Below are 17,056 nucleotides of genomic sequence, written 5' to 3'. Positions count from 1 at the left end.
TCTGCTAAAGCTTATTTTAAGAGTTTTCTGTATTAGAATAATTATGCATTTTAAAATCTTTCTGTGATCATATAACATTTATTGCCAGAAACATTTTTACTTTAATGCAGAGTCACAGACAAGAAATATAAACTATATTCACCACCTAATACTCTCTAGATGGAACTTCATCACAAAGCTGACTTCAGGGGTGTATCACCAACGAGTACTTTCCTTTCTTCAATAGCAACCATGGATCCTCACAAAGTATGTCTGATTTACACTGAGGATTTGCATGTTCACTTCACCAAGAGAAATAGCAAACCCAACTGACTTATCTCAGTATCAGCTTGACTTCAGTGCTCTGTGCCAGAGTCTAATGATCTGGCCGTGGGCCTGTTTATATTGGACCGACTGCTAGTACATGACTTGTGATGGTGAAAAAGCCCCATTGTTTGTAACATATCACAGTCCTTTTTCTTAGTGATGATGTGTCTGTTTTGTTTCATTTTGTTTCATTTGGGCTAACGGGAGTGATGCTCATCAGTATAACATGTTTAACAAAGACAAACAAAGCAAATTATTTTACTTTGGGCTCTAGTAAATTATTTTCAAAAAGTAATCAAATTACCACCAGAGAGCAAGACCCTGAAGAAATGAGACAGGCAAGTAAATTCTGAGGAGGAAAGAAATGAGATGTCTGGAGCATGGGGAGGTTACGGGGACACTGTTTGGTACCATGGGGCATTAGGAGCATGGACTTGGGACCATTATCAACTGAATAGAAGGGGAAATATGCTGCTAGGGAAATTACTGCTAAGAACAGCGGGAGAATGACAAAGGCATGACCTGGGTACTTAGAGATATTGCCTAAATCTAACTATGCATTTATTTTTTTTTCCATTTCACCCATTTTTCATTGTGAAAGATAAGTTTGGGGGATGACAGCAGGGGGCATATAGGTATGGGGTAGGGAAAAGAAATATTTATATATATGAGACAAACTTAAAATAATTTATTTTTACTTTGTTACTATGTTGAATGCATATACATAATCACTGAAGAGTCAAAACCAAAACACACTATGCTTTAAATGAAAATACACTATACTTTTGATTGGGTATTCAATTTGTAATATGTTTGGAGAGGAATAATATAGATATGATCAAGCTTTAAGATACTGAAAGACATCAATGAATTAATAAGTTTAACAAAATTTGATCAAGATGTTAATATTACAAATCAAATAAGAACAGATTTTTTTATTTTTTAATTTTATTTATTTATTTCGAATAACCATCCCTCCATCAGTGCCCATTTCCCACCACCACGGATCCCAGTATCCCTCCCACCCCCCCACCCCCTCACCCCACCCTGTCTCTTTGGCAGGGCATTCCCCTCAAGAACAGATTAATTTTTAGGAAAAAAAAGATGTTTGATGTAAGTCAGGAGTATTGAACTTGTTAAGAAGAGAGTGGAATAAAATTTGATATTTGTTTTTAGAAGATCACAAAATTAAAATTAAAAGTTATTTCAAACTAAAACCCACAATATTTAGGCTTTATATGTTATTTTATATTTGTGGAGCTTGGGAGACTAAGATATTCTTGGCCAGCCAGGACAATTGATTCAATATTCAGGCCTGAAGCTATGTTGGTCTCCAGCACTGTAGGACTGGGACCACTAGGGCCATTTGGAGGTGCTCAGAGACTATCAATACCACACTAGTAGTCCTCAGGGGTTAGTGAAGTCACTCCAGTAGTGGTCATGTGCAGGGGAGCTAATCTGGAACAGAGGTATACCCTTAACTCCTATATTATCTCCTCAGCCTACATTATATTTTTATGTGAGTATAAAATGAACTCTATCTATAAAAATAAATAAAATATATTCATTAATCAAATTTCTATATGTCTCTACAACATACTTTTAGTTTATTGTAAAAGTTGTTGTAAATCATTCTCATTACTGCTGATTTTTTGAGTGAATAGCTGAATTACTATCTAGGCCTCATTCATTTGATGTACAAGTAAAAGATTACTTCAGAGGGAGTTTGCATTATTTTTTGCCTTTCAAATACCATTATTTATTCTGGTCGTCCCCTGTACCATGAAATTATTTTTTCCAAGTAAAAATAGTTCTATGTCAAGCAAAAAATAGAACAGACAGGCAAAATGTATGCATGTATAATTCTGAAGTCAGACCTAATCCTTCTAGAGTTGTGAAAGCTCTAGATAAAACAAGTTCTAAGGAAATTTGGAGAGGTTAATAAGGACAATATTTATGATATATATGTTCAAGAAAAGCTAACAACTTGGTATTTTTGGTATAAAAATAAAACAGAAGTTACCATAGAATTATGTCATGTGTAAAATGGTTCTAGTGCTAATTGGTTTTCTTTAGATTTTCATTAATACTTAATTTCTATAATTGTAGACATCAACAGAGGTCTGTAAGGCAAAACATTATGGAGAATATGAATCTATCTTGCCTTTTTTTCATATTCAATTTTATGATTCCTAGCTTATGTAAGATATTCTGATCACATTTTCTTGATGTTAGTGGAATATGAGTTTGTTAATTAAAATTTTACTTGTGATTATTAAAATTATTGATAATTGTAACCAAAATAAGACAAAGTAATTTAGGAAATCCAATAATTTTTAAATATAAAGTAGTCTTAAAGTCAAGTAGATTAAGAACCACTGATCTAGATATATGCACAGTAACTTTCCAGTAGCTGTAAGTATAATTGGTAGATAATTGGATATAGATAGGTATTGGAAATATCATATTTCCAATAGAAATAGGGTAATTAAGAGTTTATTCCAAATGTATATCTCCCATTTTTTCCTATGCCTTCCCATATTGAATTTCCTTAATTCCTTTCATTTCTCATTAAATGTGATTTTATATTATTTTTGTTGATAAATAATACTTTTTAATCATTTAGTTTATGTTAAATGATTTGTTGGGCTTGATATAGATTTGATCATGATTCTATTTCCATATTTATTATTTTTTCAAAATTTGACTGGTAAGTTACTTATCAGCTTTAACCAAGTTCTTTCCAATATGAGATGGAGAGAGGAAGTTTATAAAGGTAGGATAAATTTTACTTGTGTCCTATCTCAAAGATAATTTTTAAAAATAATCCTTTAAAAATTATTTGTTTCTTTTATCCTCTTTTTTTTAATTATTATATTACAGGTTACATGTACTGTAAATTAACTCTGTTGGCATAAATAGCACTGGAGAAACAAGATCATCACACTAACTGAAATTTGAGGACAATTTAAATTTTTTGCCTTATCTATCCCATTATCTTCAATATTTAAGTGTATAATGTGTTTTTTGAAAATTTAATCTAAATGGGAATTCCAAATACAACTGTCATTGTAGAAATATTATCTTAATTAGTTGAGCATTTGTTCACATTCCAACATGTTTATTTTTCAAAAGAATATCTTGTCCCAGATAGTGAAACTGATCTGAACAACATAGAAAAAGGAGATCACCATCCCTGTGAATCTCCCTGTCTAGTAATATTTGTTGAATAACCAAGTAAAGTAATTGAAAAGAATCATGAAGAAAGAGAAGAGCACAAGTTTTGTCTCTTATCAACTGAGATAAAAGGAAAGATACAGATGCCAGAGTAATAGTACAGTGGGCAGGGCACTTGCCTTGCACATTGTGAACCCACGTTTGTTCCCCCGCATATTGTTTTCCGAGCCCCACCAGGAATGATCCCTGAGCACAGAACTAGGAGTAAGCACTGAGTACTTCCAGGTGTGGCCTAAAAGCAAGAGGAAAAAGGAAGAAAGGGAGGAAGGGAAAATGAAACTAGTAATGACTTGTTTTTATATGCAGTCAAGCATAATTATGTTTAGAAATATTCAGAGATAGAATTATTTTTATCTATTCTGACTCTAGTTCTCATGGGCTGGAGCAATAGCACAGCAGGTAGGGCGTTTGCCTTGTACGCAGCCAACCCAGGTTCAATTCCTCTGCCTCTCTCAGAGAGCCTGGCAAGCTACTGAAAGTATCTTGCCCTCACGGCAAAGCCTGGCAAGCTACCCATTCGATATTCCAAACACAGTAACAACAAGTTTCACAATGGAGACGTTACTGGTGCCCACTCAAGCAATTCGATGAACAACGGGAGGACAGTGCTACAGTGCAGTGCTAGTTCTCATAATTTTTATAATTATGAGAATTTAATGTTCTAGTTCTCATAATTCACTGGGATAAAATCAACTATAGGAGAAAAAGTATTTGTAAATGTTCTATTGGAGAAGGTTGAAAGATAAATGAAATTAATTAAGATTAGGGCCCATGTGACCACAATTGAGTTTATTCAATATAGGTCCAAATATCTCTTTGCTAGGGCTGGAACGATAGCACAGCGGGTAGGGCGTCTGCCTTGCACGCAGCCAACATGGCCGACCCGAGTTTGATTCCTCCGCCCCTCTCGGAGAGCCCGGCAAGCTACCAAGAGTATCTCGCCCGCTCGGCAGAGCCTGGCAAGCTCCCCGTGACATATTCGATATGCCAGACACAGTAACAACAAAGTCTCCAATGGAGACGTTACTGGGCCCGCTCGAGCAAATCGATGATCAACGGGAGGGCCTTTATTATTATTTATTATTATCTCTTTGCTCTGCAACCACTGCTTTATTTGAATGATATCAGATACAATGTTCGTATTTTGTAGTGGAGTTAATTAACCATTTAAATCCTTTTGATTTTATTAATTTTTATTTACAGCAGAAATATCCTCCCTTTGTGCAAATATTTTTTAATATAAAACAGGCTATTTTAGATTTTTTAAAGGTCAACATCTTTATTATCTAAGCATTCATAGTCTATGTCATCAGTTTTAGAATTATATAGGGACATGTTTAAAAACTCACTCTTTATGATTATGCTCTGCCCAAGAAATCCTGCATGTTTTCAAAGCAAACTGCATAAGAAAATACTACTGCCTCAAAGGAGAAGAAATGATGTTGAAAAATTAATCCTTAAAAATTTCACATAGACCCTGGATATGATCACCCTTATGATATAGATAGAATTATCTTTGAAGTATGAAATAATAGGATTATCCTTATAATATTTTAAAGACAAAGATATTTATTGTGTTATAACAATTATGATAATATTTTTAGCACAGAAGAAAAATTTTGTATTTAACAAGCTACTGTATTTATTTGGGCATAACTATTACTAAATGAATTTGCTTTCTTAATTTTTATTTATGGTAATGTTTTAAACATTTCCTTTCATTTGCTAATTTGGTTTCCAGATAAACTGTGGTTCTTTTAAGTGGCTTTTTTCAAAACCAGCGCTGAAGCAAAAACAACTTTAAAATTTAAGAAATAGGAGCAGGAGTGGTGTACATTTGCCTTGCAATCAGCTAACCCCAGTTCAAACCCCTATGTCACATGGTCTGTAGAGCACTTCAAGGTAGGAACAACCCCTGAGCACAAAATCTCAAGTAACCCCAGAGAACTGCAAAGTATGGTTCTAAAACCAAACTGTTTTCCCTAAAAAATAAGAAACCCACAAAAATTAAGATATCGTCAATAACAGCAACATTATTAGCACAGATATAAGAACTATTATGACAGTATACAGAGAATAACCATAAGGATTATAGAGAAGTCATATATAATAGAATATAGAGAAGTCATGTATTATATACTATGTAAGTAAAAATGCCCTCTATCACATAATTAGTTAAATTTTCTCATTTCAACACACTTATTATAGTGAAGCTCTATACGATTACTTGTTCTCTGAATTAATTATTATTCCCATTATCTGTAGTACTAGAAAAGTGAATAGTGAGTATGGGAAACACCCCAAAATTACCAGTATTGGAGCTGGAGCAATAGCACAGCAGGTAGGGCATTTGCCTTGCATGTGGCCGACCTGGGTTCAATTCCCAGCATCCCATATGGTCCCCTGAGCACTGCCAAGAGTAATTCCTGAGTGCATGAGCCAGGAGTAACCCCTGTGCATCGCTGGGTGTGACCCAAAAAGAAAAAAAAATTACCAATATCATTAGTTTAAAATAGATTTAATTGCTCGTTAAAATATCTTTAAAAATTAAGCCATAGGCCAATATTCAGAGGGGAAACTGAATATGGTTAAGAGGTTTACCACCTTTTCTCCTCCATACTAAATAAAGGCAGCAAATCTCTAACTTCCCTCTCTAAAAACAGCTTCTCTGTAAATATGAAATACCTTAAGGAACATGGTTTCATTTGGGGGTAGGAAGGAAACATTCAGTAGTGCTGAAGACCCCCTCCCTCACAGGTACTTGCAGAGGTATTATCTGGCCATCAGTGGTCTGGGGGAGCATGTGATGCTGGGTTATAGCCTAGGCCTCATGCAATCACTTTAGCCCACTGAGCTATGGCTCCAGCCCTAGTTGCACATATATAAGGGAAAAAATATATAACAGTACAGGGGCTGGAGCAATAGCACAACGGGTAGGGCATTTGCCTTGCACATGGCCGACCCAGGTTCGATTTCCAGCGTCCCATATGGTCCCCCAAACATAACCAGGAGTAATTCCTTAGTGCATGAGCCAGGAGTAACCCCTGTGCAATGCCAGGTGTGACCCAAAAAGCACATACACAAAATAAAATAAAAAATAACAGTCCATTTGTCATAATTTGTTATTACATATGTATATATATACACACATATACATATATTCAATAGTAATCTGTTTTTTACAAATATATCAGATTATGTATTTCCTTTCACTGCCCACTCCAGGCATTCACTAATGACTGACACGCACGTCAAAAGTGTCTAAAAGCATGTATTTGTGAAAACTGGTAGTTAAGGGGAAGAGGAGGCATGAAGGGGGATATGAACATTTCTATATTGAAATGATCCATGGCATTTTTCAGTCAGTTTTCTTCTAAAGGTTCCCAATTTATCATAATACATAAGTGATTTAGATCAAATATTAAACTTCAAAACTCTAATAAGATAAAGCATCTCTTATGTAAATATCACTGAGTTCCAGTAGGAAATACACAAAAAATGTAATTGGACATAACTCAAAGGAAAAATGTGTCAGATAATATTGCTCACATAGATCTTAAAATCTGCTATTTAGGTCAACAAATGAAATAAGATAGAAAACCTCTTCAGTTAAAGTAATGAAAACTACATCAATGACAGAAGATGAGTATACAGAGTAAAGATAGGCAAAGGAAAGAGTCATCAAAGTGATCCCTAGCTAAGTTAAAGTTAAAACTGCCAAAAGAAAAAGAACTAAATATATGAATTCTAACATAGCTAGTATTGAAGTTTCTTCATTAAACTCCTGGAATAAGCACTTTTTTTTAAATGATTTCATTTCATCATAAAGTTCTGTATATCAAAGAAGTGATTTGTGAGATCTCTGAGATATTTGAGAATAACTTTGAGCTGAACCAAATCTATAAAATCAGTATCAGATCATAATCGGCGGCCAGGCTGTGCATATTGCAAGCACTGAACTTTTTACATCTCAGAATCATAGTTCACAATTTTATCTTAAGACCATTGAATGTGATAGGTAAATTAGCAATTTTAAGTTCTGGTTGTCTTTCATTTTAGTATATTCATAGATAGGATAGAATTTTGCAATGAACTGTTTGAAATGAAGAGAAATCAGGTTGTTTTAAAAGGTGTCTATTCAGTCGTTTAATGAAGAAACTTCAATACTAGTTATCCATTATATTTTTTTTCCTTTAGCTAGTTCTAACTTTAACTTAGCTAACGATCACTTTAATTATTGTGTGCCCTGTTATCGAGTGGTCTATTCCTTCAAGAATTTAGTTCTTATACGGGCAAAATCAGTAGTTCGAGACAAATTGCCCCAGAGTCTGTGCTAGCTTCCCAGGGATGTCGCAATTGGAAGCAGGCTTGTGCTGATTCGTTTTTCGCTCCCTAGTGCTGCCATCGTGTGGTTGCTTGTAGGTACACTCTTGAAGACTGATGTTCAAAGAGACACCGCCAGGCTTCATTAAAATTATCCAGAGTGGAGTCATTGAAAAGGTGTTTATGTAGCCTCAAAGAAAATGAAGAGGTCAGAAATGATTTAAACACACAGCGTTGCTTCACAGGAGATGCAAAGTGTTTACCCGAAATGCTCTATCATTACTTGAGTTGCTAGAGAAAAGAACAGGAATTAAGACCTAGGTCCTGCATATTCGCAGGCTTGGTTTGAATTCCAGGCAGCGCACATGGTTTCCCAAGCACCGCCAGGGGTCACTCCTAAGCACAGAGTCAGAAATAGTCCGTGATGGGCTGGGGAGATAGAACCGTAGGTAGGGGCTTCTCCATGCATGCGGCCAACCTGGGTTTGATTCCCTACATACATAGGATCCCTGGAGCACCACCAGGAGTGATTCCTGAGTGCAGAGCAAGGAATAGCACTGTAGCACTGTCCTCCTGTTGTTCATCGATTTACTGGAGCGGGCACCAATAACATCTCATAACAAATTGTGGAACTTGTTGTTACTGTTTTTGGCATATCGAATGCATCATGGGTAGTTTGCCAGGCTTTGCCTTGCGGGCAAGATACTCTCAGTAGCTTGCCGGACTCTCCGAGAGGGGCAGAGAGATCGAACCCGCGGCTCTGTAGAAGGCAAACAAACGCCCTACCCACTGTGCTATCACTTTAGCCCAGAGCCAGGAGTAAGCCCTGAGTATTTCTGGGTGTAGCCCAAAAACCAGAAAAAGGGAACCAAATGTCAGAGCACCGCTAGATATGAACTTGAAAACATAAATAAATAAATAAATAAATAAGCAAGCTACCAAAAAAATGATTTGGCACTCTAGTATTTATTTCTGTAGGATTCTGGGAAAAGCCCTTTACAGGATATTGCTTGTCTTATTACAGACTGATATGAAACTTTCTTCTAGATGCCTTTGATGGTTCAAATAGAAAGTGAAAAAAAGAAAATGTAGCTCATAAAAAATGGTTCAGAAAGGTTTTATTAAATAAGCTCACAATCATTCTTTTAAAATGTGTATGTGACAGACAGCTATTGACAAATTCTTGCATAACAAGCCAAGGATTTCTAAAACTCTTTTAAACGCTGGGAGAATAAAAACACATGAAAGGTATTTTAAAATCATTGCTTTTAAAATCACATAATTGTAGAAAGGCTTATTTAGTTTTAAAATTTTGAATACTTCCTCTAAGAATCTAGAAAGACGGAGAAATGCTGCTGTGCCTACAGCAAGAGGTGGAATGAGTGCATGGTGCCTGTCATGGCGCCCTCTGGTGGCACTCTTGTGTTGTTACTGTATACCTACTATATGGATCCTTACAATTTTTAAAATGTATAATATTCATGGCGATATTAATTTTTCTATTTTCATAAACTATGTTATACTGCTTGCAGCGTATAATAATTGAATATTTCTTTCAATAAAACCTCTTTCTAGGATACAGGGATATGAAAATATCTGGTTAAGTAATCATAGTTTTCTACAGAATGACAAATTAAATTGCATTTCTCGTTTTAAAACTACTAGAAACTGGGCTGGGTAGATAGTACAGCGGGTAAGGCATTTACCCCAGAAACCCATACAGTCCCCTGAACCCCACTAGGAGTGATCACTAAGCTCTGTAGCAAAAGTAAGCCCTGAGCACTGCTAGGTGTGGTCAAAAACAAAATAAAATAAAACAAAAAACTCCACAATACCTAAAAAAATTGGTTATTTTGTACAAAGCTTTTTTTAAACAAAGAGTATATAAAACAAAACCCTCCTGTAAAGTGGTTCTTTTTTTTCCCACTTTTTTTGTTGTTTTGTTTTTTTGTTTTAATTTATGGGGGGAGGGGAAGCACCCAGAGGTGCTCATCAGGTTTTACTCCTGGCTCTGTGTTCAGTGATCATTTCAGCTGGGGCTCAGAGACGATATTCGATGCAAGGAACCAAACCAGGACCAGCCACATTGAAGGCAAGTGTTTTACCCCTACACTATCTCTCCAGCTTCTATAAAGAACTTTTGATGAAAATTTTATGATTTGTATAAAACATTCGAATTAAAATGTGAAATCTATACTAAATGATTCAGATGATCTAGTTGTTTGGTTAAGGGCAATAATTTGATTTTTTATTATTTCTATTTCACTAAATATTACTTAGCATTGTTTCTAGATAACTTAGAGAGCCAACATAGGCAATCCAAGAACAGCAAGCTTGTTACCATGACAATCACTGATAGAAAGTGATAAATATCCTGTGCTAGGGTCTATACACAAGAGAGGTCACTTTCACTAGGAAGATGAGGAAGTGGCATTATTTGATCTAGGCCTTTCCTGATAAATTTTACTGAAGTATGAGAGACTGATAGGCAGAGAAAGGCCCAATATTGGGAAGACTTGCTCAAACTGATTTTCGGGGGTTAGAAAACCTAACTAAAGAAAATAGAAATAAGAGGCTGATTAGACCAGTATAAAACATATCTAAGGAAATTATGAGAGACTGCTTTGGAAAAGAGCAGAAGAAACGGGATTTAAAGAAACAAATGAGAGGATCAGGCTAACATTGATACATTCTGAAATTATTCCGGTTTTAAGCATTTCCTTCATGAATATGTTTGCACTAGTGCAGATTTAACTCAGTATTCTAGAATTGATGTTTTCTGCCAGAGAGATGGTACAGCATGCAAGTTGCTTGCTATTGGGAGGTAAGAGAGCATTGTTCCAACAGAAATATAGCAGTTAAACACTTTAGTATCATTTACATGTTTCAAATATATGGAAAAGAACCGAAGTGTTCAGATTCCCACTGACTTATTGAAACCTGTGCATTTATGTATGTTTGACTGTGTTTTATGCTATGCAAATAGAGCTCCATTAAAAACAAATGAAGGTTAATTCCGCACTTACAATATAGTAATTTAACTTCAGATCTGTTCTGTAGACACAAACCAGGCTGAAAGTTAAAGATTCAATCAAGGACTATTTTGTTAAGATAATGATAGATAATTTGATTCACGTGTAATTGCCCCTATTTTTTTTTGACTCAGATATATATTTTTTTGTTTTACAAAAATGTTATGTAAACTCAAAGTAATTTCAATGTATGTATATATTAGGCTTTCTTTTTGAGTTTTGCTTAAATTATTGATGCCACCCCTGCCAATGCTTCTTGTGGGTCAGCAGTGCCAGTCCTTGTGGTACTGGGGGCCCAGAAGTCCCAGATAATCTCTCCCAATTTATAAGGAATGTGCTATACTACTTGAGTCACATCTCTAGAACCCTTTTAATATTTCTTGTAAAAAATTTGTTGTATGTAGAATATTGACACTTGCACAGGAATTTAAAGTGAGATGTTTATTCACTGGACAAAACAAACTCCTTGAATTATTTAAACTTATTTATAATTTTGCTTTTTTCTTCTTGCTTTCTTATTATATATTCTATATACATCTCAAAGTTCCTAGAAGAGAAATGGTACTAGAAATTATGTCAGATAATATAAAGATTCACAAAAAATGTTTTGAAATGTAAATGATGAAATATTAGTTCTGTAATTTATCTATTTTGATATATTGTGATGTCATTCTGGGTGAAAATTGTAGTTTAGTAAAAGAAGATTATTTTAAATGTGCATATATTAATCAAGGGTTGTCATCAAAGTGATACATTGATGTTTACCTGTTTGTTAAATTAAAGTTTCATTTCAAAATCACACAAAAAATTGTCTTGTTAACAGGAATATATTTTGCCAATCAAAAAGTATGACTGCATCCTTCTGTTTACAATAGACCAATTTGACTATGCAGTATTTTTGCTTTGCTTTTGGGGGGAGAAAAATGGAAGAGGTTGGGGAGGCCAGGGTTGAGTCACACGTGGCAGTATTCAAGAACTATTCCTGGTTCTGTTGTATTGGGGATACTGTATGGTGACAGGGTTTGAAATGGGGTCAACCACATACAACGCAAATGCCTTAACCATAGTATTGCCTCAGATTGTACAGATTAATCTACCTTATAAGTGTTCATATTTTATATCAATTATTTTGCTTTTTGTTATACAATAAGAAATTTTAATACTAAATGCATCATTTGGGTTTCTTCTATGTTAGTTGAAGAAAATATGAAATAAATATTAGAACTATCATTCTGTTTCTATGAACTGTAGTCCTATGGTTTGTTGGTTTTTTTGACTGGATTCGGGCCCTATTCTAAAAAGTTTAACCCAATTTATAAATACCATCTATGTCAATAACTAATAAATATTTATCTTTTATTTTCATATTATGAGGAAAGGATCCTACTAGTGTCCCTGAGCAGATATTTTTCACATTTTTATTTTGAGGCACTGTGATTTATAATACTGTTCATAATAGGGTTTCATGCAAAAAAGACTCCAACACCACATCCTCCAGCAGGGTATCCATTTCACTCTACCATTATATCAGGGCCCCCTCCCCACCCTCATGTCTCCCTCCCCACCCCTGCTCCCACTGTAAGTCTGTTTTATAGATCAGTTCATAGGTTCTGTTGCCTTTGGCCATTTGTTAATCCTAACTATTTTTCTTTATTTCCCTCATATAATAGTGATCTACTATACTTATTTTTGGGCTTCCTGATAGCTTTAGACTACTATATATGGAAAAAAGGAAGTGAGTTAAAGCTTTGTAAGACTTGAGTCACAACTACTACTACTACTAGATTTCTTGCTCTCAAATGATTTCCTTCACAATATTTATATTTTCACTGTATTAGTTATACTGTGAAGAGTCCACAAGATTAATAATCACTGTATTTATATACATCTTGAGTAAAAGGTAGTTATCTTACAGTCATCCATCATTCATCCAATATCCAATTTGTTAAGAAACACTGATTTCTGGGTAAGAGGTTTTCTAAATAGCATATAACATAATCTAAAATTAGAAAAGTACTAAGGTAAATTCATTGTCAAGGTCAAAGTTTATGCAAAGACACTATCAAGAAACAACAGGAAAGCTCTAAAGAGATTGAATATATGCAAAAATTAAAAAATAAAAAACCCAAGCAAACCCCTAAAACAACCTGTAAAATTAAGAAGAATGAGTTACTAGACTTCTTTTATCCTATACCTCATAATTGATCTTATGATATAGCATTATTGTCCCTTTATTTTCAGCGAGGTCAATGAGTATATTAATTTTGCTAATATTACTGCAGAATTACTTGATATTTAAAGCAAGATTATGTGATCAAATTGCAAGCTGTTAAATTCTCCACATAAGAGAAATAATTTACATACTTTACAGCTGAGATTTATATAAAGTATTTGTGGTTATATAAATTCTTAGATAAAAAAACTAAAAAATATTTAAACAAATCACAATTTTAAACTAGAAATGCATAGGAGGAAGGAAGTATCTTCAAATTTTGAACTTATCGTATGGTAGCATTATATCCAAAGAAGCACAGAATTTCTATCACTCTTGGTAATTACCTATTTTCATTTGCATTTTCACTTTTGAGGAGAAAAAATATCTAGCCATTGATTTATGTGGAAAATAAGTTAGTTTTCCTTTATTCTGTCATTTCACTCTACCCATGTCTTTCTAAACTCTTTTCTCCAAGAAATTTTAAAAATTCTTTGCTGTATCTTTAGAGCAATATAATATAAATAAGCTAATGCCTATACTATGGAAAATAGTAATAATTGACAATTTACATATTATGTAGTTCAATCTAAAAAGCTAATCTTTTTACCCTAGTAGTTATCATTTTCCCTTTAAGTCCAATAAAAGCAATGAAGTATTTTAGTGTTGTTGCCAGTATGATATTTGGTAAAGAAAATGAAAATGGAAGGCAAGTTAAAAAATGTGGAATTCTTGCTAGAACTGTTTCTTTGTACATTCAAATGAAGAAAACGTGTGATTATGCGGTGGGAGATCAATGAAGTTTCATTGACTGTGGTGTTGACTCTTCCCCACACCATGCAGCAAAGCCTTCCAATCACCGGCCCGCAGAAAGCTCCGCACCCACAGGCTCCTCTGGCTGCAGTTTTGGCAGTGGATATAGTGTGGACAGTGAAGGAAGCAGCAGCACTGCAGGGGAGACTAATCTATTTCCTATTCCAAGGATGTAAGTGCCTCTTGCTTTTTTTGTTCTTCACAAGTTATGGACATCATGAATTAGCTTTTACCGTTTAACAGGATGTAACTACAGCCTTACCCAGTTCTGAGTCATTGTCCCTGAACCACTTCAAGTGTTTATGACAGAGTGTTCAGGAAAGATGAATTCAGTTAATTCTAAGGATGAATCCTGAGCCCTCCTAGGACTACTCCATCACTACAAGATGTAGTTTATATTATGACTGCTACAATAATAATGTGATCATACCTCAATCAAGTTTAATGGCACCAGTACATTGATGCTTTATCTAATGACCAAATAGAATTTGTAGATTTTTGAGATATTAAACATTAATTTACTGATATAAGATATCTTATTTAAAAGTTCAAATCCTATGAAATAAATAATACACTGAGCTAATCATATAGATTTCTCCACTGTAAATTTCACTGCAGTTAGAATGGAAGGTTTTGAAGTGAAATGGTTCTAGAACAAATATTAAGTAATCCATAGGTCCCTGAGTAAGTGCTCTTTGAGTAAATTCCTTAGAAAATCGTTTTGCAAATTTAATAAAAAAATTAAAGCATATTTTGTTTAGAAAGTGTTATAATGGATTTAATCATGTTGGTAGCAAAATTTAGCAATATCCAAGATAAATATATAGGTTGTATCAATTCCAAAATCAAAATTTAAACTTCTGAACTTCCTTTCTCTTCACTGTTAGATTTCTGGGTTTTCAGAAACACTCCTTGGCCTAGTCAAACACCTGGATCCAGACCAGAGTGAACCCAGCCTGAGGCTGTTGTTTTTTTGTAAGACTAATGATTTTTAAATGGCATCTACATTCTAAATGTTTCAAAAAATAAAACCAGAAAATGTTTTGTGATACATGAAAATTATATGAAATGAACATTTCAGTGTCCTTAACTCTTTAATGGAACTCAACCCTAAAAAGATAGGTTTGAGTAGTAGCAACAGATATAAATTCAATTGCTATCTGGTCCTTAAATAGAATCTGTAGAACTCTAGTATAGATTCTTGCTATGGGGTAGCTTTTGCTCCAGTGATGGATGAAGACTTCTTTGGGACTGGAAATTCTATCTTTATTTAAAAGTAAAAGCTTTTTATAAATGTTTCCTTGTGATCTCATGAATAGTTTTAATATTTAGTAGGTCACTTCGTAAATTCAAAATAATGGGATAATGAAAAATGGACTTGTACAGTAGCCAGTGGTTATTTCACATTATATTTTTATACTTATTATATGGATTACTGATTTACTATTGGAGATGAGTTACAAATTATATACTTATATGTATAGTTTTTGTTGAAAATTATTTCTGAAAATAGTCTGTTTTTTTTACCTCTAATAATACATCCTGATGAAGAATTTCAGCAAATTTATTACATTATTTTCTGTTAACTGTGAATTCCACATGTTACAATTAATTCAAAAATAATTTGTTTTAGTGGTGTAGGAATTAAACTCAAGCTTTTTATATGCAAAGCATGTTTTCTATTACTGAACTACATTCCTGGTTCTTAAAATAGAAATACTTATACTGAGTAATGTAATAAATCTCTTAGACTAGATTACTTTATTTCCCAGCATCAGAATGTGTGGAAGTCAAGTTAGATTTTGTTTATTCTTATGTACATACTGCATTCTAATTTTTTTCTATGTAAAACAAAACGTTTAAAAATGCATTGGAGGAGCTAGAGTGATAGCACAGCGGGTAGGACATTTTTCTTGCAAGTAGCCAACCCGGGTTCGATTCCCAGCATCCCATATGGTCCCCCAAGCGCCATCAGAAGTAATTCCTGAGTGCATGAGCCATGAGTAACCCCTGTGCAATGCCAAGTGTGACCCAAAGAGAAAAACAAAATTGCATTGGAAACTATTTTTCCATATAAGCACAAATGAAATTCAATTTTAAAAATTATTGCAGGATATATGTAAAAATTTATTGGACGATTTAAATGTTCAAGAAATCGTTATTGATTAGCAAACAAATTATAAATTGTGCAGTCAGAATGCACTGAAATGAAGATTTTTTTTAATTCAGAAAATTGTGTATCTAATTCAGTTACATTTGCATCTTACTTCATTTTGCTTCACAGTGCTGCTAATATTTTCTGTATTATCTTAGAAATGCAGTTAATACATATTTTGGCTTCATACCTAATGCTAATGTCAATTTTCATTAGAATCAAAATCTACAGCTCGATAATACCATTAAGACACAAAATCTGGGACTCAAAAGCAAATAAACATAATCCAAATTATATACTTCGACAGTTATTTTTAAGTCACATTAATTTGGGGCCAGAGTGATAATACCCTGGGCTCTTGCCTTATACATGGCTAACAGGGTTTGAATTCCCTGGTCCCCTGAGCCCTCCAGGCATGGTCCCTGAGCACAGGCATAATCTCTGAACACTGCTGGGTGTGGCAATGTTAGTAATCCACACCCATCAAAAAACAATCACAAGAATTTTGTTTATGTTTTACATGGTGTAAGATTATAGCTTTTTAGCACTCTTCTCTGGTAAGATATTTTTAAAGTTAAGTTAACCTGGGTAACAATATATGGGCTCTTTCAATCTGTGTTTACTACTAAAGAAAAGATTTCTCCTAAATTAAGCTTTTCTCTCTTAAAAGTAGGATTCAGAGCAGTTACTTATATTTAAGGTTAAAAATAACTTGAAATAAACTGCTTGTCTTGAATCTCACTAAAGCAATTGAGTTTTGAAACTCACTGGACAAAAGAAAGTTTTGTGAATTCCTAAGCAAATCTTTCTTGTATAGATTCAAATATAAGCCATACAACATGTTTACATATATAGTATTCACATGAGATATATGCAAGTACAGATGTTAATATACATGTAAAGTATGAGTCTGCATATAATTATATTAAAAAGCCTTAATATATGCAAGTATATATATGTAATTTTTACCTTTTTTTG

At 34.0% G+C, this 17,056-nt stretch overlaps 1 protein-coding gene across 4 annotated transcripts in view; it reads left to right on the top strand.

The window, feature by feature from the left end:
• The window catches only part of PCLO (piccolo presynaptic cytomatrix protein), a 382,693-nt gene that overhangs the window by 310,769 nt on the left and 54,868 nt on the right, over positions 1-17,056 (top strand). For all 4 annotated transcript variants that reach the window (XM_056118261.1, XM_056118260.1, XM_056118262.1 and 1 more), the window contains exon 21: positions 13,954-14,095. In XM_056118261.1, coding sequence (XP_055974236.1) covers positions 13,954-14,095 — 142 coding nt within the window. The remainder of the gene's footprint in view (positions 1-13,953; positions 14,096-17,056) is intronic.

This window comes from Sorex fumeus, unplaced genomic scaffold (assembly GCF_029834395.1).
Source record: "Sorex fumeus unplaced genomic scaffold, SorFum_2.1 ptg000037l, whole genome shotgun sequence".
NCBI lineage: Eukaryota > Metazoa > Chordata > Mammalia > Eulipotyphla > Soricidae > Sorex > Sorex fumeus.
The sequence above is the reverse complement of the archived record's forward strand: the minus strand, read 5'-3'. Positions and strand labels throughout refer to the sequence as shown.